Source organism: Trichoderma breve, chromosome 3 (assembly GCF_028502605.1).
Source record: "Trichoderma breve strain T069 chromosome 3, whole genome shotgun sequence".
In the NCBI taxonomy this organism is placed as follows: domain Eukaryota; kingdom Fungi; phylum Ascomycota; class Sordariomycetes; order Hypocreales; family Hypocreaceae; genus Trichoderma; species Trichoderma breve.
In genome coordinates, this window is record NC_079234.1 from 6,106,317 (window position 1) to 6,128,687 (window position 22,371).

Genomic DNA, 22,371 nt, shown 5'->3' on the forward strand with positions numbered 1-22,371 from the left:
GCAAGGCTAATTTACTTGCATGACGCCGCCGTGTTACAAAGGTACGCTTTATCATTTGTAGGGTAAGCGGGAAATCGAACTGAGAGACCCAATGATGAGCTAGCCGCGAAAATACTGGACTGGAACTCGCAACTATACTAACTTGATGAAATGCGGTTATCTTTCTAAGCCAACGGATACGCGTGATAGCCTAGCTTTCTTTCACTATTGGACTATCTCAGACATGGTTCAGAAGCCAAATAGAACTCTTCGCCTATGATGGCGCCGAAGCGCCCTGCGCGGTACCATCGACACTACCTAGGTATTCAAAACACGCGGAGCAATGGCGCGTAGGCGTCGCAGGGTGGCTTCCCAGTGAACCAATCACCTAAGCCCAGACTACTACCCGCAATTTTTGGAGAAGCTGACACAAACTCCTTTTCGTGTTGGCGGGCTTACCTCGGAAGCGGACCTCTAGTAAGACCTTCACGCTTCGAATAGCAAAACCATCAGTGAAATACTGATTAGTCGACAGCTCCACAGAGAAGACATGTAAAGCATGGATTATGTTGTACTCAAGTGTCATTGGGTAACTATTGCTGCCTAATCATTTCTAAAGCCCCCACTGAGTAGGTTTATAAGGAGTGGTCAGATCAGGTCAGAGAATTGGAGAACGTGAGTCTGATAATAACACCAGCGACTAGCATAATGCCCGGCCAATGGAAACAGTTCATCAAATCGGTTCGTGACGATGATTGGACACACGTTACAGACAAAGCAGAAAGAAAACGAATACAAAATAGACTTGCTCAAAGAGCCCATAGTTCGTAGATACTGCTGTCTCCGATAACCTCTTGATATCCCAACTAAAATTTAAAACGTTTAGGATCCAAGTATGGACGACGAAGAAAGTCCAGAGCAAAAGAGAGTGCGGGAACTTCAAAATCGAAAGAAAACGAAGCGATTCCACATTCTCATAATGAATCTACCCAACAGCTCCAATTGAAAGAGAGTACTTCCGAAGAAGGCCCAAAATCCGTTAACAGAAAAGTATTGCCTGTTTCCGCCTCCTTGCCCACGCATACTCTGATCTCAGCTATCTATGGCAACAACTTGGAAACAAGAGATTGCCATCAATTCGTTACGTATGGTTTACCCTCCCATTAACACGGCTCTACCGTCTCATTCTGGAGTGCTAAGAGTGACTAGAATCCAAGAAGACGGAAATCACAGCGTCATACCCATATCGTCACTGAAAACAGATCTAGTTATCAGTCTTCAGGGAATGGCGACTCTGGCAGCTCTATTGACTAACAGATATATTCTTGCTATTGATTGTAGCCGACTTGTTCCTGCCATCCATATCCAAACCTCTACTCCCACTCCTCCCGCACTCACGCCTACAGCGCTTCAAGCTTGCAAACCCCACCTCCCCTTTATTGACTTCCTTCCATTCCCGCAATTCCGAGACAACCTTCTACGCGCTGGAGATGTAATTGACTCTTACGAGTTCTGGGATGATATGGTGTCAGGCAAGTTGAAGGTCTGGGGGAAGACTCCCTGGGACCGTAGAGGCTGGGAAATGCAAGAAGACTTTGCGACAAAGTGGAGCTGGGTGGTAACAGATGATATCTTAGAGGAAACTAATTTTTGGAGGGTATCGAGAGGCGAGGAACCTCTGCTGCCGCACTTACTACAGGGACTATAATCGACCAGTCCATTAAAGAATTCGCATGTTTCTCAAGTAGCCGATAATACTAAGTCAAGAATCAAATTCTGAGTCATCGCATAATGGCAGTCATAGCTTGCAGGTGGAATACATCGTTAGCAGGGTAACAGATTTTCCTCTGATTTATGGCTACCATGCGGACTATATATCCGTTGATAGATCTGTTCTTTCCAGTCTTTTGCACCATAGTTTGAGGGGAAACCCGCGACAAAGTGCTGCCAATATAATCGGCTGGCATTCTGACCCCTCATCTGACTGCATTAATAATGCCACTGATGTTACACGACCCGCATATCAGTCTGACCATTCTGACCACGATCGGGCCTGTAGATAAGCTGCCAGGAACGAAAGCTATCAATTTCAACTATAGGATCCGCCAAAGGTATGCTTTGTAAATATTGTTATTGTGGGAGGATCAAGCAAAAGAAACCTCAATGGATTGCATTGCATTAATTTTGACCGCGGACAACGTTATTGTAACGAGAAGCCTGGTCAGAGAGCGTCTGGATTTATAATCTCTCGGCTCAGTATATAAGTTTCTGTGCCCAGCAGTGCAACTGTAGAGCTCAACCATCACCACCAATCTATTCGAACTTCACCTCTTGGCACTATTCCCTGTTGACAGAAATTCCCCAAATATGTCAAACAATCCGAAATGGCTGAGCGTGCCGCCGTCGGCCCACACAGTTGCGGTTCGTCTTATAGAAGAGGTTGGGCTGATGTCGCTTCCGTCAGCGTTGTTCTTGGACCCAGTGTCTGAAGGCCACGAAGTTATGAACGGAGGTGACTTGGCTTTTTTAGTCGAAAACAAGAACTTCGGGAAAATGGCTGTTTTTGACTTGGGTGTCCGAAAGGATTGGTGGAACCTACCACCAAAAGTTCGAGATCCGCTTGCGTTCTGCGTTGGCGTTAAAGTGGAAAAGGATGTTCCTGAAGTACTAAAAGACAGCAGTATATCATTGAATGATATAAACGATGTTATCTGGAGCCACTCTCACCTTGATCATAGAGGTGATGTGTCACTATTTCCTCCTAGCACTACCCTTAACTATGGAAAAGAAGTGGCAGCTCTAAAGCCTGATGTCACTGGCGAGGCAGATGCCGTCTTTCTCGCATCAGATTTCGCTGGACGCCGTAATAACGAAATCGATTTCAGCAAATCCACCCTCAAAATTGGAGGTTTTCCAGCACTTGATTTTTACGATGATGGATCCTTCTACCTGTTGGACACCCCGGGCCATGATCACGGCCACATTAGTGCCCTGGCCAGAACCACTAGCACAGCGGCCGGACATGCCAAAGATACATTCATCCTTTTAGCTGGTGATGCATGCCATTTCTGTGGTGTGCTGCGACCAAATGCTTCACACCCGTTCCCAACTCGTCATTTTCCCGACTCCAGCATTGGGCTTTCCGGTTCCGAGAGCCCAGAGACGTTGCTGCAAAGGCACCCTCAGTTCCCGCGGTCTTCTGATGCAGTAAATGAAGCATCGCGCGTAACGCCATGGTACGGTGTTGCGACGGGCCAGCTCTCTACGTTCATCGACCCTGTAGTTGGTCAAAATACGGCCAATAAGGTCAGAGAGGCATTCGATGAAATGGACAATGTTTTTGTGGCAGTGTGCCATGATCTTGGCCTACTAGTCCAAGAAAACGGAAAGCCTGTGTTGCCCTCGTTAAACAAGGCCCCGCAAGAAGATCTCAACAGCTGGTACGAGAAAGGTTGGAAGGATAAGGTGTACTGGACCTGGGCCAATGAACTAGGTAAAAAGGATGAACATGGAAGAGTGCAGCCGCAAGAGCCAGCGGTGACTGGATTCTGGATGAATGGGAAGCGATACGAAAAGGCACAAGATGTATTCGAAGAAGCGCGCAAAAGTTGAGGCAGTCTGAAGACATAGAATTCAAGCTTGACTCTTTTTTCCCACCAAAATCTGAGCGAGTTTGCGCTATTGTCAGTGGGGGAAAACAAGGACTACAGAGTTCTTACAGCGCCGACAGTTGTAGACATGAGAGCGGGACGAACCGTTGGATGCTTATAGACAGCCCTGTGTTATGTATTCCCTATTAGATGTTTCCACCCCAATAAAAACAAAAACAATCGGTACCTCAATAAAATACGGGTTACACTACGAATGCCGTGTTTCTATACTATGCTTCACGACTAGACTCTTGGTCATGTACGGGATCCGTCTCTTCGCATTGGAGGGCGGCGATTGACATGCATGTTACACGATCGCCGCCAGGAGCCAAATTGAGAAATATCTCTACATGGAGAATAATGTGGCCTATAGAACGTATGGAGTACGAGAAGTTTCTCATGTGTATGATGCGTTTTTTCAGACTGGTCAATTGACAAAGTTCTATATGATTTTAGGAAGAGCAAGCCAGATACCTGGCTGTAGTACATATTTAAGCGCTCTTCTTTACGAACAACATGACACCATGAATGGTCCCTCTCATTCTTTCTTTCCCTTCTTCCACACCACTTTCTCGCAGCACGCGTTCAATTTTTCTCCGAAGAATTCTCACAACATCATTCTCCGTACCAACGGCCTCCGGGTGAGCTTGGCGCCATCGCGTCGGAGGGCTGCCGCTTCCAATGATTTTCTCAAATGTGTCTAAATCCACCTCAGACTCCCCTACAACAAATTTCTCTCCTGCTGGCCAATCTTTTCGTACAAAACTCTCTTTGTCAAATGCTTCGACTGGTTGTGCGATCGACCATGGTAAACCGAGATCCGCATATCCGCTGCGCACCATGTAATTGCCCGGCACATGGAACGGTTTCAGATAAGTTTCTGTATGCTCGTCAAAAACAGCTTGAAGTGCAGCCGCATTTGGCATGGATGGGTGGACGCGAATTTCACCACTCGTCCATAGCGCAACTGTGCCACCAGGTTTGAGGATGCGGGCGGCTGCCAGCCAGAACTTTGGCATGTCAAACCAATGGGCAGCGTTTGCTGCTGTAATGAGATCGACGCTTGAGTCGCTGATAGGTGTTGCCAAATGTGCACCAAGATCTTCTGCTGTTGAGATCTCAAACCGAATAGGCCGTGATGCGGAGGAAACACCGCCAAAGCTACGGGCAGTTGCAACCATGCCCTGTGAGGGGTCGAGTCCAATGGCATTGGTAAAGTACGGAGCAAGTCCTCGTGTAGCCGAGCCAGGACCACAACCAACATCAACAACAGTGTCGAATTGACCTCCTGTTGACTTGTGGTGGTTTATAATTGCTTTATATACACCGGGATCATAATCGGGGCGGGCATGAGCGTAGGCTTTGCCTTGGTTCTGGTCATACGAACTGAATGTTGTTTCAGTTACTGGGAGCGCAGGCTGAGCATCGGATAGTTGAGAAGACATGATTGATTGTGGGTTGATACGACACGAAATCAGAGCAGGTTTACGAGGTTAAAGAAGATTAAATATCCCATTTGTCGATGGTTATTCACGAAGCGATGGTTCGTTGTGAAATATATATGTCGCGAAATCCGGAGTAGGTAGATCGGGGTTGGCGAAATCCGATCAGAGCTTACGCATTTATGTGGGCAGATCGCCATACAAGCACGTATTAGGTCCGTACGGAACGATCCTTCGAGATAGCTACTCGTATATTCCGTATCTCCTCTGTCAGGAGTACTTGCTTAAAGAAAGGGGCATACGGAATACGGACTGAATGGGCTCCGTGCTCCGTACGCCCATCCGAAATACTAGCGCGCTAGTGAGGAGCTCGTAGGCTGCCTAACGGCTTGAATCAGGCAACCTTCGAAGATAAATCCTAAAGAATGTCCATCAAGAGATAACATTCTTGTTTGTCGAGTCATTCAATCAAACGCGATTATCGATATATGGAACTTACTTGCAAAGTCTTCATCTGTTATAACTACTAGGGTTGCTTACAACGACATTGATTATTGTCGCACCGGGCCTCTCAGCCGACATTCTTCGAGTTCAATCTACCAAGGACCAAGCCTGGTATTTATGCAAAGGAAATGAGCATGTCGGCATACCCAGAAAGAGTAGCAAGATGACGGCACCAATGGAATTCTACCGTCTGCTTACGGAATTGAATATACACGGAATGTCAATTTTGTATCTTTATTTTCTTAATCGGCATCCATATTTACAACTTGGCTGCGGTGAGTGGCTTAGTTACACCACCTGTCTTGATGGTCAATCACCGAGGCCCCAGATTAATTCTAATCCTAAATGGGCATCGCTCCATATTTCACCTTACTCGATTCTCGCATTGCCGAGGTTGGGCGGTATTCTTGTTCCATATATAGTTAACTGACCAAGCTGAGCAGTACATTTCGGGAATCTCTCTCTTTCACTATACCGGAGTATGCAAATTGGACCTACGCGATAATGCAATCCTCATCCATGGCCAGCGTAGCTTTCTTGACTACTGCAAGAGTAAAGGACGATGAGGCAAAGGAGGTTCGTAATTTTATATCTTGCCTGTGTTGGTAGGAATTATTGCCAATCGCAGTGGACTACAAAATGTCACGCTTGGACGCTAAATTGATGCACAGGTTGTGAATGGTTTGAAACAACTTAGTGCCCACCTCCAACTCCCCAATACACCATGTCTAGCCGGAGCGTGTTTTTTGTCTGCGGCCAAGAAGGGTTCGTAGACGCAGCGTGTGAAATGATTTTAAGTCAATTGGGCTTTTTATTGACATGAAGATTTAGAAACGGGTGTCAAACTCATCGGTCGCTTGGAAATATTTCCTAGTGAGAGCGAACTTGCCACTGTTCAAAACTCCCCTGAGTATAAGCGTTTCAGCGACTCAGTCACCGGCCAAAAACTTCACAAAGGCAAGGAGACTGCCACTTTATGGCAGCCCACCGGCGGTTTTCTGACAAGGAAGAACCAAGCCTCGACAACAAACGCCGGTGTACTTGTTTTAGCCAAGTTCATTTGCAATGACAAAGAGAAGGCTGTTCAAAATCTCGTGAAAGAGTTGCAGTACGCATGCTACTTCTCCCAATTAAGGACGGCGATGGGCTGTATTTTTTAAGCTAACTCTTTTAGAACATATTGTGAGTGGATCGAGGGCAACGAGCTCACGACATACACATATTGCGTAATGACAAGTCAAACTGCAAGTAAGGAAGTTTTGCTCTTTGAGCGTTATAAGGATCTTCCTTCCGTCAAGGCCCATGGCCAAACAAATGAGTTCAAGTCTATGTTGTAAGTTTACTTGTAGCAACTTAAACGTCCCTTCCCCCGGTTGGTGAGGAGTTTAATATGAAGCTAATGGCTGTTAAGCAAACGAATTTCGCCCTGGATTGAAACAAAGCGTACCGAAATAACTCCATGGAGCGAATTAGACGGTTCTTTCTTCTCCTCCTCAGATTTAGAAGCCAAAGCAAAGCTCTAAAGATAGCTCTATGTTCCTTATAGTTTTGTATTTTTTTTTCTTCTCTTCTATTACAAGATGGACAATCGTGATTATACTCTGTTACGTTTTGTTGGCACGATTTACTCCAACCGATTTCTGAAAGGCATAGACATATTCATACAAGATTGCCTTTGCGCATAATGGACGGTCACGCAATACGGAGCGATACGTGCCATTTGGTATTGCTGCACTCTGCATACCACCTCTTTATCATTGATCCGTAATAAAGGCCTTTCCAGCTGTTCAGCATCAGCGTTGCTCCAGGATAACTGAATTCAATAGCGTTGGTGGAGGCGTATAGAGACTCGAACCTCTCCAAGGTGCCCCAATTTGGTGCTGGGCTTTGGCTAGAGTGCTGGGTAGTTAGCTGTAGGATGTCAGGTGGCTGCTGTCTTTATTTATCTATCTTTCATTGACAATATTACACAAGGCACCCACGGCGCCCCACTCACGCGGGCAAGCATGGAATCATGATATTACTTTATGACATGTCTAGCCCTTTGGCCCTGGGCAGCAACCTTGTGTAGCATTGGTGGGTTTTCGTATAAGCCCGTACCCTTACTGACTTAGTTAGGTGTTAGGAGCTTACTCCATGAGCCTATGCTGCAGCTCAATGAGAGATACTCCGTAGCTGAGAGATACCCCGTAGTGCTGACATGAACCCCCTGGGGAAGCCGACCATCCGACGAAAGATTTGGCGGGGTTCCATACTTGGAGCGTGTCACACACCACTCAAACGAGGGAAGCTCCTCCATCTCATCACGATTGGTGCATAATTACCGACAAGGGCCATTTAGTATTACACTCAAGCACAGTTGATCCTTTAGATGCGGCTTGTTCCGTTATAATAAGCGCCGCAATTGCGACCATTAGCCTAATATTTTACGCTACTGAGGTAAAGAATATCGGCCCATCGGACATTCATTGCACTAGAAGGACAATAATCAAAGTTTTTCCATGCTCTATCGTTTTGTGATACTTCGACAAAGAAACTATAGGTAATTTACCAACGAAATACAAGAGCTGACTGGTCACCTGAAGTGTAGAGGTCATGTTTATGACCGGGCCAGCAGAGCTGTAACCAATGGTTTAGTAAATAAATCATCCTTGAATCTGCAGTTCAAATTAAAAAGATATTATGATATTATAGCGTAATGTATAGCGCAACGTATCGATAGACCACTGCGGGAAGCCGGGGCTGCTTTTCCCTGTCCCTGCCTTTTAACCCCCTGTGAGTTCATGTGAGTTTCCCCGTGTTCGCAATTACTACGAACGACTGGTCAAGCGATGGATCTTTGCGCCTAACCTCGTGGGTTAGGATGTGGTATTAGCTTGTTTATTACTATCTTGACTCAAAGTTACGTTCTTTTGCGTGGAGCAATACAATCGCTCTATATATGTATGTCTATTCAAGATACCATTTACAGCAATAAGAAGGAAATACAAGGCCATTTTGGTTGGGAAAAGGCCGGGTGTATTACTCCGTAAATCCTTGATGATAAAGAAACTCATTGAAAGCAGCCATCTTCATGTGGAGCATCAGGGTCGCATTTTTGATGAAAGCGTCTACATCAGCTTACTCTGCTGCATACTACCAGATGCATGTTATAGCCTGAAGTGGTATCTCGCTCATATTCCGATATTTGGACAGGCCTACTTTTTAAAGCAATTTGCAACAAACTAAAACAATATGCACAAACTAGTGATAATAAATGACTTGGATAGCTGTCTGTATTGTCCTAGTTGAATGCCCGGGCGCCTATTTACTTGTAGTCTGGATTGGTTTAGAGGCTAGTTTACCTTTCCGTTTTTGATCTGCCAAAAAGAAACGGGGGGAGAATATTAATCTTGATGAAACTAGTACTTCCTTTTATTTCCGTTGACTTTTTTTTTTCGGACTCTTTAGCACATTGGCCCTTTTCACCTTGGAAGCTTTACACTGACAGATTATACTTGCCACCGTTATGCGGAAAACTTCTGAGAAACGTCTTACCTGCAGTGTCTCTTAAAAGCTATGTTATATTCAGGGTGGGTAGTCTGAAGATGGATACCCACATACCACACGCGGAATATCGCTTTGACATAAGCATTCCTAATCAAATAGTATCCCTATTAAATGTTACGACTTACCGTATTATTTATCCGGTTTGAGACGCAGCCTTTGTCAATACATCAAGGTACAGGGATTTTTGAATAAGCCTAAAGACACCTGCATTAGTTTTCTCAAAGAAGGACCATGACACACGGTCATCAAAAGGACAGAGACAGGGGAAACTATGAGCACACAACTGCACACAACTCTTCTATCACCACACACGCGCTAATAATAAAACTTTGTCGACTACAAGTATGTGTTTATTTCATCACTGTATGCGTATCTTCTTTTCTGGTCGAGCTTTTCTGGTATTTACTAGCATGGGTAAGGAATCAATATTGAAACTATGCATGGATCCATACCAATACGAAGTCAAACCCAAGTTTCATTTCTTAGGAAAGAAAAGTATAAATAGGAGGTTCAAGGTCGTATCCTAAATCCTCTCAACCACATCAATCTTCTTTCACATCGCAACTAAAGCAACCCAAGAACAACTTTATTTTCACCAATCCACCAATACTACCATCAAAATGAAGACCGCCACCGTCCTCCTTGCCCTCGTTGCTGCTGCATTTGCCGCACCCGCCCCAGTTGAGGAACCAACTCTCGCCAAGCGTGGCTGCGCTGCTGGCGATATCTGCATTAGCGGTACTTGCCACGTTTGGAGCTGTGGCCCTGTTGGATGCTCCGTTGGTGGCTCTCTCGGTACCAGCTGCTAAATTGTACGGTACTCTTCAACTGTAATGCATCAAGGGAAACTTCAGACACTGACTCAGTAAATAGATGAAAGAATCTCTCATGCAGTACTGAGAAGGATACATGGTGTTATGGCATTATCTCGAGCAGTATATTAAAGCCCTAGCTAGGATAATAAAGCTGTGACCTTTTAAAAAGATATCTTGTCCGACCATCAAGGAATCGCTTGATTTGTGATATAAACAACCTATCCGTATGCTACTTCTCAACGCTGAAGCATTGAAACTTGTTTATGATATACATGTGAGTTACTGACGATCATTTTTTGTGGAATTTCGATGTATAAATACCGCTCAACAATAAAATAAACAAAGAACAATGTATAAGCGCTGTGACGTGCTATATGCATACCTATTGGGTGACATGGTTGCTTTTCTCTATATATAAACAGGTGCATCATGATGTGACAAATAAGGTAGTCTCTATGCCCCCCCCCAAAGTATTCTCCTCTACCCCCAAGGACCTCGGAACCGCTTAGATGTATCCATTCTGAAATGCCCGGTTAACGTAGTATTCCCTGCTGTTTCCAACTTGAGCTGTGCATCTTTTTCTTCCCGCCTCAGTTGATCGATATGCCGAGCGCTAGTTGCAAGCACAGACCGGACTTCATGGTCTAATAGATGTGCCAGACTTTGCTGGTCGCCGCGTGTAAGCCGTGACAATTGAGTATTAGATGGTGCTCCAGTATTATTATCTTGTCCTGGAACAAGATCTGATGGTTGTGTTGGTATCATTAGCTGTGAGGTTGCAGCTTCTATGCGTCGCTCCCCTGTCTGGTGGGCTACTGTCGACGCGGCTGATCCAGATGTTCTCGTACGGTGACCGAGGAGTTTGCCTGATGGTAGTCGCAATAATTCTTCATCGGCATGATATTCTAGGGTAGGAATATTGTAAAAATCTGCAGTATCTGAAGTGACGTTAAAGCGGCAATGCCCTTTGGCCATCATATGGTGCTGAATCCCTTCAACAGAACTACGGTTCGTGGCGCATAGGATGCACTCGCGATATCCGTAAATAACAAGGTGCAAGTATCCGATAAGCGTAACAGGTTTGACTGTCAAATCGGCTCCATGAGGTATAGCAAAACTGTGTTCCTTTGACATATGCGCGAGATTGTCCTCGAAGGTGTCATTCTCCGTGCCACAGAAGAGACACTGTCCGGGGTTAAACTCCGGCTCTACAGAAAGCTCTGTATCAACGCTGTCGGGATCATCATCCAAATAGTTTTTGCTCACTACATCTACGGCTTTTGGGGGGTTTAATGCTGAAGATGCCTTTGAGCTGGATGATGAAGATGGCCGTGGTACGACTGTTCCGGGTTCTGCAACTCGCACGCGAAGATTGTAGACACTATAAGAAAAGGTTAACTCATCTCATCGTGAACATCTGCGTAGGACCAGCTCATGAGACGTACTGCCAATCGCTCTTTGCATGCTGTCGCCAATCATTTGGGCTGGCTAGCGCGATATTACATAGCCGGCATAAGGATGGGGATTTGTCCTCCATAGTGGCGGTGAGTGGATCGCAAGTAGCTCCGATGTCTAGAATGTTGGCGGTTTAGTGGCCTTGTAGGTATTAGGTTGAAGGTGTAGAGAGGCGGAAAGGGCCAAAGCGATTGGGCTATTGTTTGGAATGAAGACCAGTGAGTTATACTACAAGATGGAAAGTGGCATTTCGGAACATAGACGCATATATATGTATTCGTTCATCCCCCCAACTTCACAAATACGGCAAAGAAAGCACCCTGTGACTATGCGATGCTCTGTCAAACTTCAATACTCGCACTGCCCGAGATTGGTGTCAGTCATTCAGCAGCATCTGTTTGACTCACAACTTGACTATTTGGATTGCTCCAATCTTGTTCAACATCAAGCCACTATGAGTCATATCATGATTCATTCATTTTGAGTGCAAGCGGCGCGTGGGATGATCTCGGGTGCGGGGCAATCTAAACACGGGATTGTTCTGTCTCCGGGCGCTAGAACACCACGGCATCAAAGCCGCCACATACAGTAAAATATGGCGAACGAGCGGGAAACGTCTTCATCGTCCATTTATGCTAGTGGCAAAGTACATTTACATTTATATGGTATTACTTAGAAGGTCTTTAGCTGCTCTTTTATTGACGCTATCCCTGGAACCCTATACACTATGTATGCTGCCAGGCTCAAACGATGTGTATTGAGAGTACGTGATCAGTCTGAGCCGCTGCGTGATTTCATCGTAAGTCGTATCTTTATACCGTTTGCTCTTAAACATCCTACACCAGGTGAGGGGTCCCCAATTGCGGCTCTTGTGTCTTTACCAAAGATTTGGCATTGCTTTTGAAGTTCAATATGACAGGCGGTGTGGTATAAGTCGCTAGCTCATAAGCGCCGATTTGTTATCACCACGTTTAACTATTCCCATCATTTCCAGCTTCAGGCGATTCAATCAAATAATAAATAACGTCTCAACCAATCTGCACGCCACCTGGATCTTGTGAGATTATAGCCAGCAATCATGGTCATCATAAAGAACATCTTAAAGAAGGATGCGATAATGGTCAAAGGGAATGTTGCAAAGCAGTGGCCCATCTCGTAGTGCTAGCGCCAATAACAAGGCCTATGACAAGGCTAATACCCAGTAGGATGGGACTCCCATAGGTGCACACGACCCCCGGTATTGGCAAGGCGATTCGTATTGTAGTTACAATAACTTTTGTTACTTCGGAGAGGATAAACCAATCTCATCTGAGAATACCTGTATATTCGACCCTGGCCTCTTTCAGAGCAAGCCTTTTTTACAGATGAAAGCCTTTTCTACAATTTGAAGCTTTGTCTACAGATGGAGCCGCTATTGGACGTTCAGAGGACAAAGTCCACCAGTCAGCTCAACTAAGCTAGCATAGGTACTCACGAATAAGCGCCAGCTACGGAGTACTGCCCTATTAGTATGAAGGCATGGTGGAGGCGCAAATGATCAAAATAGTAGAGAGAAGCGGAATGTTGACTAGAGCATCAGCAGTATCTAATAACAGAAGATTTAGATTAATCAATGGAGGATACCCATCGACGCTGGAATAATCACTGTTTAATTTGACTCAATGGAACCAGCGAGAATTGGATGTTTCAACACAATCTCTACACCCCACTTAAAGTGAATTTAATTCATCTGTCAACATAATCGTTGTGAAGTATGTGAGCATTGGCTGGTAAGGTGAATGTGGGCGTCATTGAAGCTGAAATTCTAAAATGGATATATGCTTGAGAACGATCATTCGCGCTGTAGTATAGCATGCGGCCAAGCCAAGTGAATTTGTAACTTTAGTACATGATGATAATACGGAGGGTAATAAATGCCTCTATCTCAGCATTTACTAATGCAGTTCTTTTCAGGCAGTGGTCGGAAAACCCTTGAATCGCAAATTATTGCTTGGCCTAGCTATTAGTCACAACCACAAGTGAGAAGTACCATAAAAGGTCTGCCTGCTATTCTGTTGCCCATACTTGGATACGGGCGTTTAATGTGTGACATTCGGAGTTTGCCATACTGCACTATTGATCTATAAAACTGCCCTTCAAATGACACAAGCACAGACCCATCCATATCATCTAGATATCATCCAGAACAGCGTACCACTCCGGAATGAGCGATGGCTAAAATACAAAAACAAGCCGTTCTTCTTCCAATGCCTTTTGAACACTTGGTCTTTGTAAGATCTTTTGGCGATATCGTACCAAGGAGGGCCATTCGGCCAAGTCAACATCATCGAAAAATCTTGTCCATGAGAGCAAAGTCCAAGCGTAGCAGTCTATCACACTAATTTCCTGCCCATTGAGAAATTCCTTTTCACCCAAGGTATCCTGCAATATGGTGAAAGCCCGCCCCAAGTCCTTAATGGCCCGCTCGCGATGTTTTGATGACATATCGGGATTGAACAACGGAGAAAACGCCTTGTGGATCTCTGTCGTAATAAAATTGAGTAATTCGACAGCTCTCCAACGCTCCAATCCGCTCTTAGGAAGAAGGTCCCCGTTCTGCGCTGCAGGGGCAAGCTCCCATGCAATGTATTGGAGAATTGCTTGAGTTTCCGTCAAGATACTTCCATTTGGAAGCCCGATAGCTGGTACTTTTTGCTTGGGGTTCAGAGACATGTAATCGGATGGAAGTGCTGTTGTGCTTTTTATTCTCAGACCCGTAGGCGATCGTTCAATCTCACGAAGTTGGAGTGGAATGTTGGCTTCATGGCAAGCAATATGGACTGCTAGAGCACATGTATCTGGAATGAAATAGAAATCCATGTCGAAGGAAGTATATAATAAGACAATGCGGTTAGGTATATGGAATTAGAAAACTACATATTAAGAATATACATGGCTGAGTAGACTTCTCTTTATATCAGCGTTAAGAGCATTGAAGTTAATATTGTGTTCATAGCCATAAGTGTATAGAGATCTGAAGCGTTTGTAAAAGTTTGACTAATCTAGGAGCATGATTTGTCAGTTCATGTATAAGCCTGAATAAACAGAGGACCTCTTTAGCTAATACGTGTAGTATAGACTCGGAATTAGTGCATTTCTAGGTGGCTTTATTCCGATTAGATAAATAAAGCCGATAGGCTTCCTCTTTCATGTAACTTAAATGATAGATTATTGGTAATTAAAATTTAATGGGTTACGTATGGAGGCTATATTTAGAATCAAGAAGGTTAGTAAAGCTATAATAGCTGGTTCAGAGAAAGGCTAGGGCCAAGCATTTGGTTCGAAATAGAGAATCAATCCGCCGCTTATTCTGATCGGCGACAGCCGACCTAGTCAAGCCTTGGAGATTCAGGCCACAAAGTATGGCCGATAAAGTTTCATGATCAAACGAAAATTGAGCAAAACCGCCCGAGGAACATAGTCTAAGAACTGCGCAAGCTCCAAGCTTGCAAGTTATGATTTAATAACTCAACCACGCCAGATCAGATCGTTCTGTTAGCCTATAAAAGGCAGAGATAATCCTCGACAATGGGCTATGCATTCTTTTTAAGATCAAAAGATCATTTAACGAACAACGCAACCATTGGCGAGGGTTATACAAAAGCGAAAAACCCCCGCAGGAGCTACTACAAGACAAGTCAACGGCCGACCAAAGTCTATCACAAACATCCACAGTGGCTAAAGGCGGTGAGAAGCCGGCTGCAGCCATAGCCAAGATAATGGCTGCCTATACGAAAACCCAAAGACAAGGTAAATGAATTACGTATAACTCCAAAAACTGCACTGACTGATTGTCCCTTGAATGCGGAGCTGAGGCGTGTACTGTAATATCTCTCTAGCTAGACATTACTAAAACAGCTATGGAGCAATTTCTTTTCTTTTGGCGCATGCCACTAGTTCTGAAAGCTTTATTTCTTTAGAAAAACGTCTAATTGCGTGGAAGAAGACCTCACTTTACCGATATTAGTAAAAATAACTTGCAACATTGTGAACAATATAATGATTCCAACAAAGAAAGAATTCGTTCTGCTTATTACAACTACACCGACAAGATATGACTTATAGAGGGGCTTGTGTTTGTTCGTTTGTTTTATTATTAACAACCGCTATGTAAGCTAATTACAAAGCCCTCATCTGGGCACTAGGTAGGTAGGAGCCGCGAGGTCAGACCCGCGTTCGTGACGTTCCTTCTCAACAAAGGAGAGAGGAAAGAGGTATTCAATGTGTGTTTATGGGTGTGTCACTTTAGGAGAAGGGGGGGGGGGGGGGGGCACATAGGCTTGTGTCCTCCACTAGTTCTGAAAGACCTTGTAGCCCTTCCTGCCGAGTAGGTAGCCCAATTGTCTTACCCCTTTGTGGTAGTCTTTTTCTGAAACGTCAGCAGGAAGGGTCGGGCAGTTCGGCCTTCCACATAGAGAAGCTTCTGAGATGAGCAGTTGTTAGATTGCTTCAATTGAGGATTTCTGACAACGTGTTTGTGAGATTACTCCCAGTATGTCGAAGCAGACGTATCCATCAATCGACGCAAAGTTAAAATCCAGTTAGTTTATGTTACTGGTGGTTCTTTAAAAATATACATGAAATTGTCTAAAGTTTTCAAACCCGGCGACTCTCAGTTACATTAAATCAGGTCTAAGTAGTTTAGTCATGGTGTCTAATAACTTCAAAGTTATCATTACGTACGAGTTAGTTAGTTAGCTCTTTGCCATAGTTGTGAGTTAACAAGACTGAATGTAACAATAAGTCCAATTACTAACAGAGGAGTTGGTTGATGATCAGTGGGTAAATAATGAGTTCTAAACTCACAACTCTAAATGTAACAATAAGCTTACAGTTAAATGGGGGTTGGTGAAGTAGCGGTGTATCGTATGTTCTGAACTAGTAGAATTAGATGTAACAATACGCTCGGCATTTTCGGGTACAGGCTGGGCAACTAGGATCATACAACGGCTAACTTAACAACTTGTTATTTATTGACTTCTCCATTACCAGTATATAAGAACGTCAAATTCAACTCATAAAACTCAGCAACTGTTTATTCTTTCTTCCAGAAGAACAAGTGTTTCAATCTCTTATACTTCAATAACCAATTTCAACATGTTCTCTATCAATTTTATCGTGTCGGCAATTCTATTTATGCCTACAGTTCTTGCTGCATCGCAAACAGGACAATGCTTCTTTGGCGGCGCCTTTAACGCTGGAAGCTGTCATTTTATCGGAACCGGAGGCGTTTTTACAGGTGTTTGGTCGGACTGCCCTGTAAGTAATTTTTCTTCATCTTGAGCTTCAACAAAGAGTTCCGGAACTTTTACTGATAACCATTTCTTATAGACGAGCAGTCCATGCAATAATAATAACAACTTCTGCCAAATGGATACTCTTAATGGTGTAACTACATGCTCGTAGTAGCACGTCCAAGCGTATGGGCTTCACAAAAGGTAGAAAGCGTGTGCTGGCCTAACAGGTTAATATGCTGTTTACTTCCCGGAGAAATGAGCCACATCTATGAGTTCACTTCCGTGTCATTCTTGATATGATCAAGATAGCTAGTTAATATAAGCATTTCATCACCAAAAGACTGAACTATTTAACGAAAGAGCGCTTAGACAAACAGACAAGTGTAAAAGTTAGCACAAGAGTACACAAGGGGCAATGTTTAATCTGTTTCAATGCCCCTGCTAGAAATACTCTGATTAGTTCGTATACAGTATAAGCAACTTTAGCCTGGTGATAGTACAGGACAAGTTGTAAGTTGTCATAAATGCCAATTAAAACTCATTTTGTAATAGTCAGCCAATAGATTTGGAGGGTAGATGATCAAAAAAAAAAAAAAGGCGAACAAAGCTTTTATTCTAAGAAACCAGGTTGACCGACGTCCTCAAACCTTGGGCTTCTTGTAAACTATTCCCACAACTGTTGCTTCCAACAAGGACCAAATTTTACCTAATATAAAAATACCTCTAGCAAGGTTCGCTTTCTATTTCTTTCTGTCTTGTTCAGTAGTTTCCTCCTTTAGTCTTATGTTCTCCATCGCAAACATCGCAATAAAGGGAACTGATAGTACTGCAAGTGCTACGATAAGAAGTACATGCATTACTTCAGTGTAGCTTTTGTCAATGGCAATTCGCTCGGAGCTACCAGGCAAATATGATGAGGCTACTAAGAAAGAGTTTTGAATTTCCACTGCTGCAGATTGCGCTGTTGCCGGTAGATTGGCTCGAAGCCTAGAGAGAAGGAGAGCTGTCCAGACAATACCGGAGATGGCGTTACCAACTGCTCCCCCGATGGCACCGGCGACTTCGTATAGAGTCGTCACAGAGGCAACGTCTATTCATCGCAAAGTTTGCCGTTAGAACGTGCTAATGCTGATGAGGTGAATATATGTGAGTCACGTACCTTGACGCGGTGTTACGGCCTGAACGGCAGTCTGCGCAATGATGGATATCATGCCTGTCCCAGCACCAGAGACAAGCTGGCCGAATAAAATCTGTACAGTGCTTGCTCTAGCGTTAGAGTATCGTAACATCAATCCCGCTCCGACCAACTTTGATGTCATGCCCAGCATAATAACCCACTTATATGTGGTAGTCAATCTGACAAGAAAAGCTGCAAGGAGTCCGATGACAGCGATTGCAACTGTTTGAGCTGCAGTGATGTTTGTAGCCGCCTTGGAAGACTCATTGTTGACAATTATGAGGAATGAGAAGAAATATGGCGCCCAAATGTAAAAACTTAGGTACAAAACAAATTGCAATATGCAGCCCGCCACGACAGTGCGGTTTTTGGTTAGCTTCAACAAGATGATAGGGTGCTTAGGAACGTAAACCTCGTACACTAAGAAGGCAATAAAGCAGCACCCTCCAACCGTAATCATAGATATTTTTCCTGGTGAAGACCATGAGTGGAAAATTGTGGTTGACAATGTCATCGGGAGTAGGATAAGGGTTAAACTAGCCGTCAGAAGAATAAGTCCCCCAATATCGAATTGAGACCAGAGTGCAAAAAAGTTCTCAAGCTTCCCATGTGTAGCAGTGGACTCCATTTTATGGGCACGCTTCTTTTGCCGCCAAAGAGAAAATAGAAGCGGTAGTGAGATCGTTGGAAATATAATGGCCCTATTCTCCATGTCAATTTGCAACTCCATTTGTCAGGCTGCACATAATTAAGTCATACCACATGCCGTATCCCCTGTTGCAGAAGTATTAGCGTAGTTGGGAGGTAATACTAGGTGAGGAATGACTTTACCATCTCCACTTTGCTGGAACCATAGCACTGACGATTGGAGCTCCGATCCAAGAAGTGAATATTGTAGGGGATAAAATAAGGCTCCCGAGAATAGATCGATTTTCCAATGTTGTGATTTCAGCTACCAGAATCTGCTGTAGAAACTGTATGCCGACTTGTCCAATAGTATAGAAAATCTGCCCAGCTGCTAACCCTCCTAGATTTTGAGAAGCTGCGTTGATTGCAAATCCAATCAATATCGCCGCGATGGACAAGCTGAATGCTTCTAAAAGACCCCATATATTCGCCGCCCTCGCCAGTGCTGGCTTAACAATTGCATATCTAATTCGTCAGTTGTCGTATCATGGTTGAGCCAACCCAGCGGCTGTACGCACAGTATGTATTGGATTGTGCCAATTACCGAAAGCATGCTATGAGCGTTGAACTCGGAAAGAGCGTATGGCTGGTAAGACACTATTGTCTGTCCAGCTAGGCTGACAGCGATGGCTAACAAAAACATGCCGAACCATATAAAGGACAAGAGAACTGGGGAAGCATCATATGTTGGTTTGGTGGCATCAATCGACTCTTGTCCGTTTATGTTCGTGGGCTCAGTAGGGCTACCATGGTCGATTGAACCAGGCGCAGCTTCCTGTAGCCGTAACCTATAGTCAACCTTGGATTCTTCCATGGCCTGTAAACTTATAAAGTTAGGGATCTGTAAAACTGCACAAACAAGATCTCATGTGGCCGGCACGCCTTGTTATTATATAGAAGTCAAACCCCACACAAGAAGAAAGACATATTCCGCCGAATTTCGGAGAAAGGCATCTTAATTTGAATAGCCATAAGACGATATATGTGGATGGTCCATCGTATTAGAATACGGATCGAACTTCAATAATGATGCCACCATATCAATATACGGTATAATGGCTTGCACTATCCTTGTACTAATTACGGATAACAATATTGCTTACCAACTTTGTATAGGTCCATCGCTTGTATGTTTAACTGCATCGCATGATGGATTTAGAGTACATAGCTAAAGATTCTATGTGCTACGTCAAATGAGAAGTACATCTTATCTGATCTACTAATATCGAGAATCAGATAATATGAGAAATATATCCGACGTTACTCATGCATAATTCGGAGATATTTTAACACTAACTCTGAGGTAATTTTTTTTCACCAATACGCCGAGAGCCACTCTAACTATTTGTAAATCTTATCTGATGATCAAAGTTCTTATGGGTCCACTACTGTTAAAAGGCTTGCTTCTAGATCTAAATCTACTCCGAGTGCATGCTGAAGTACCTATCCAATAACGTGCCAAATTGACCGACGCTGAGATTCCCGAAATCGGATGCATATCTGCGTAGGGATAACGGCATTGTGCTGTTAGGGGTTGGTGTTCTTTCTACTAAAAACCCTCATATGTATCAGCAAGAATATGTTCTTGTTTTGGCCAGTAGTCACTACTGCGAAATCTCTTGACTGCCAGCTAGTCTTGCTTTGCTACCCCAGTGATATCCGGCATGACAAAGCTCAGGGCAAGCGGAATGGGCCAGGCGAGGCCTTCAAGGGGATTTCCAGAAACATCATTTGCCGTTATCTTATCGACAACCACGACAGCGATATAACCACCAAAAGCCGTAAATACATGCCACCTAGTTGATAAAGTCAGAAGTTTCCTGATCAAGTATGGCTATCACAGATGCACATACCATCCATGCAGCTCCAAGAGAAATGCTATTGGCAATCCAACAAAGTGCTTCACATCTGTCAATAGATTGCAGACCCATCTATCAATTAACCAAACAAAATACCCGAATATGAAATTCACTGCAGACATTAATAGATGCTTTCAGGTAATCTGTAGTGAGAAGCAACTTACAGCAACCAAAGAGGGCCATGCTTCGAAGAGTTGCCTTGATCTGGGGATCTACGATTTGCTGGATTGTCTTCAACGAATAAGTTGCAAGGAGGTAAACCCCAAGACCGAAAGATGTAGCATGAAGGAGAAACTCATCCATGACCATATGAATGACCATTACAACGACGAAGATGGTTGAAAGAGCCGCTCCCAACAACCGGGTTCGCCGCGGGCTAGCTTTGAAGCTTAGGAGGCGAAACAAAAGTGGCGTGAGTAGCATATGCATAGACAGCTCGTCCGCTAAAAGGTTTCAGCAATTGAAACTCAAGATAGTGATAGTTCTTGGATCAGGGTGTACGCACACATTTGTGTATGGTATTTTAAAGTCATATGGTAGCCTGCGGAGCAAAGTCCAACACCAATCAAGCCAAAGTATGGAACCCAGCGAGAAATATCTGCATGTTTGCTACGAAGTTGCAACAAACCGTATACTCCATATACCACTAATGCGAAATTTAACTTCAATTTTGGAAATAATGTACAATCATCATCTTACCAAAAACTAGACTGCTCAGTGTGTTAATGAACTCTGCAATATATCGCGTGATTGTATAGTCCTAAATTGTTCATCATGCTTTAGATTAGCCATTGACGTTTTATAAGCGAGTTTCGTTTGCATAGTACCTCTTCACAAAAGCTGTATTAGGAGTAGGAGTTAGTAAACTTCATTGCGGCGACTCTGAGAGCGGAAGACTAACTTCAGATAGGATGTTTGGGGGCCCCAGAAGGGGTCTGCAGGCGCTGAGGCGTCCATGGGGGAGAGAATCGCTATGGGTAGAATAGACAAACCGCAGAAGTGTTGAAACAAAACGCAAGCGTTGCATAAAGCACAAACAGAAAGCAATTGGGCAAGGGTCAGAAGCCGACGCTTTCCTTCAATCGGCGGGTGTACGCGCTGAGTCAATTTATCAACTCGGAAGGAATTGAACGAAAAAAGGGAGAGAAAGGAGATGGGGAAAATGGTGGAAGCTGATTGGCTACATTCCCACACCCCACTTGAGCCCGCCGAGCATTCCGCATTATATCCGATTAAGCCGAGTAACTACAGTGTAGGAACACATACTGCGATTGAAGTGTGGCAATTACAGGTCATCATGTTCTTTTTCTTTTTTTCCCCCAATAAAAAAAAGGGAGTAAACTCCGTATCTTTTTTATTAGCTGCACATATACTCTATTACATATATATATACATCAAGAGAGGTTTCAAGTCCCTGATGCAGAAGGACTAGAATATGAAGGAAAGGATAGAGAGTACATCTAGTAGAAATAGTAGACAAGTATTATTCCGCTCACCGCGCAAAAGCTCTCTATTATCCATTAAACTGCCGGCACTTGAAAGGTTGTATTCTTAATCAGTGTAAAAGGCCCAATATGTTATAAAGCCTGGTTCTCTGAGAAAACTTCCGAGGGGCTTCTGAGAGGCTTTTGAGAAGCTAATTTCTGGCTGTTAAACAGACTAGGTTTTACGTTACTATCTGTTACTCCATGGTTCTGCTCTATATTTTATGTGTGAAAACATTTCTACTATTCAAAGCATATCGCTTACATGAGATGTTGCGTTCGGAGACTTTGTTGAACTTAGTCTCGGAAATTGTTGATATATGTGATAAATACTACCAAAGCATGAACTTTAACATGCTACAAGACCAAGCTAGCAAATAATATCAGCAAGATAGTAGTATTGTAATGCATGTGTCGCTTCCAGAAGGCATATTATCTATTGTTTAGTCTTTGCGTCACATTTTAGCCTTATGCCTATTCTTATTTGCTTGTTT

At 43.9% G+C, this 22,371-nt stretch overlaps 8 protein-coding genes across 8 annotated transcripts; 3 read left to right on the plus strand and 5 right to left on the minus strand.

The window, feature by feature from the left end:
• Nucleotides 1-1,081: 1,081 nt before the first annotated feature.
• T069G_06244 (uncharacterized protein) lies at nucleotides 1,082-1,687 on the plus strand (the record flags this gene model as incomplete). Its single annotated transcript, XM_056173454.1, has 1 exon — nucleotides 1,082-1,687. One exon carries the CDS (start codon nucleotides 1,082-1,084, stop codon nucleotides 1,685-1,687), a length of 606 nt encoding a protein of 201 aa, XP_056030312.1.
• Nucleotides 1,688-2,346: 659 nt separating this feature from the next.
• On the plus strand, nucleotides 2,347-3,591 carry T069G_06245 (uncharacterized protein; the record flags this gene model as incomplete). Its single annotated transcript, XM_056173455.1, has 1 exon — nucleotides 2,347-3,591. The coding sequence occupies one exon, from the start codon at nucleotides 2,347-2,349 to the stop codon at nucleotides 3,589-3,591; it is 1,245 nt and encodes a 414-aa protein (XP_056030313.1).
• Nucleotides 3,592-4,120: 529 nt separating this feature from the next.
• On the minus strand, nucleotides 4,121-5,074 carry T069G_06246 (methyltransferase domain-containing protein; the record flags this gene model as incomplete). The annotated part of the gene is made up of 2 exons (XM_056173456.1): nucleotides 4,121-4,700; nucleotides 4,755-5,074. 2 exons carry the CDS (start codon nucleotides 5,072-5,074, stop codon nucleotides 4,121-4,123), a joined length of 900 nt encoding a protein of 299 aa, XP_056030314.1.
• A 1,005-nt stretch (nucleotides 5,075-6,079) lies between these two features.
• Nucleotides 6,080-7,098, plus strand: T069G_06247 (uncharacterized protein; the record flags this gene model as incomplete). Its single annotated transcript, XM_056173457.1, has 5 exons — nucleotides 6,080-6,151; nucleotides 6,247-6,340; nucleotides 6,407-6,683; nucleotides 6,750-6,908; nucleotides 6,987-7,098. 5 exons carry the CDS (start codon nucleotides 6,080-6,082, stop codon nucleotides 7,096-7,098), a joined length of 714 nt encoding a protein of 237 aa, XP_056030315.1.
• Nucleotides 7,099-10,419: 3,321 nt separating this feature from the next.
• T069G_06248 (c2H2 type zinc-finger (2 copies) domain-containing protein) lies at nucleotides 10,420-11,476 on the minus strand (the record flags this gene model as incomplete). Its single annotated transcript, XM_056173458.1, has 2 exons — nucleotides 10,420-11,320; nucleotides 11,385-11,476. The coding sequence occupies 2 exons, from the start codon at nucleotides 11,474-11,476 to the stop codon at nucleotides 10,420-10,422; spliced, it is 993 nt and encodes a 330-aa protein (XP_056030316.1).
• Nucleotides 11,477-13,563: 2,087 nt separating this feature from the next.
• On the minus strand, nucleotides 13,564-14,253 carry T069G_06249 (uncharacterized protein; the record flags this gene model as incomplete). The annotated part of the gene is made up of 2 exons (XM_056173459.1): nucleotides 13,564-13,608; nucleotides 13,690-14,253. 2 exons carry the CDS (start codon nucleotides 14,251-14,253, stop codon nucleotides 13,564-13,566), a joined length of 609 nt encoding a protein of 202 aa, XP_056030317.1.
• Nucleotides 14,254-17,410: 3,157 nt separating this feature from the next.
• On the minus strand, nucleotides 17,411-19,348 carry T069G_06250 (major facilitator superfamily domain-containing protein; the record flags this gene model as incomplete). The annotated part of the gene is made up of 5 exons (XM_056173460.1): nucleotides 17,411-17,760; nucleotides 17,830-18,548; nucleotides 18,607-18,621; nucleotides 18,679-18,999; nucleotides 19,053-19,348. The coding sequence occupies 5 exons, from the start codon at nucleotides 19,346-19,348 to the stop codon at nucleotides 17,411-17,413; spliced, it is 1,701 nt and encodes a 566-aa protein (XP_056030318.1).
• An 816-nt stretch (nucleotides 19,349-20,164) lies between these two features.
• On the minus strand, nucleotides 20,165-21,350 carry T069G_06251 (ceramidase domain-containing protein; the record flags this gene model as incomplete). Its single annotated transcript, XM_056173461.1, has 7 exons — nucleotides 20,165-20,330; nucleotides 20,388-20,505; nucleotides 20,558-20,836; nucleotides 20,899-21,039; nucleotides 21,093-21,153; nucleotides 21,221-21,233; nucleotides 21,295-21,350. The coding sequence occupies 7 exons, from the start codon at nucleotides 21,348-21,350 to the stop codon at nucleotides 20,165-20,167; spliced, it is 834 nt and encodes a 277-aa protein (XP_056030319.1).
• Nucleotides 21,351-22,371: the final 1,021 nt, after the last annotated feature.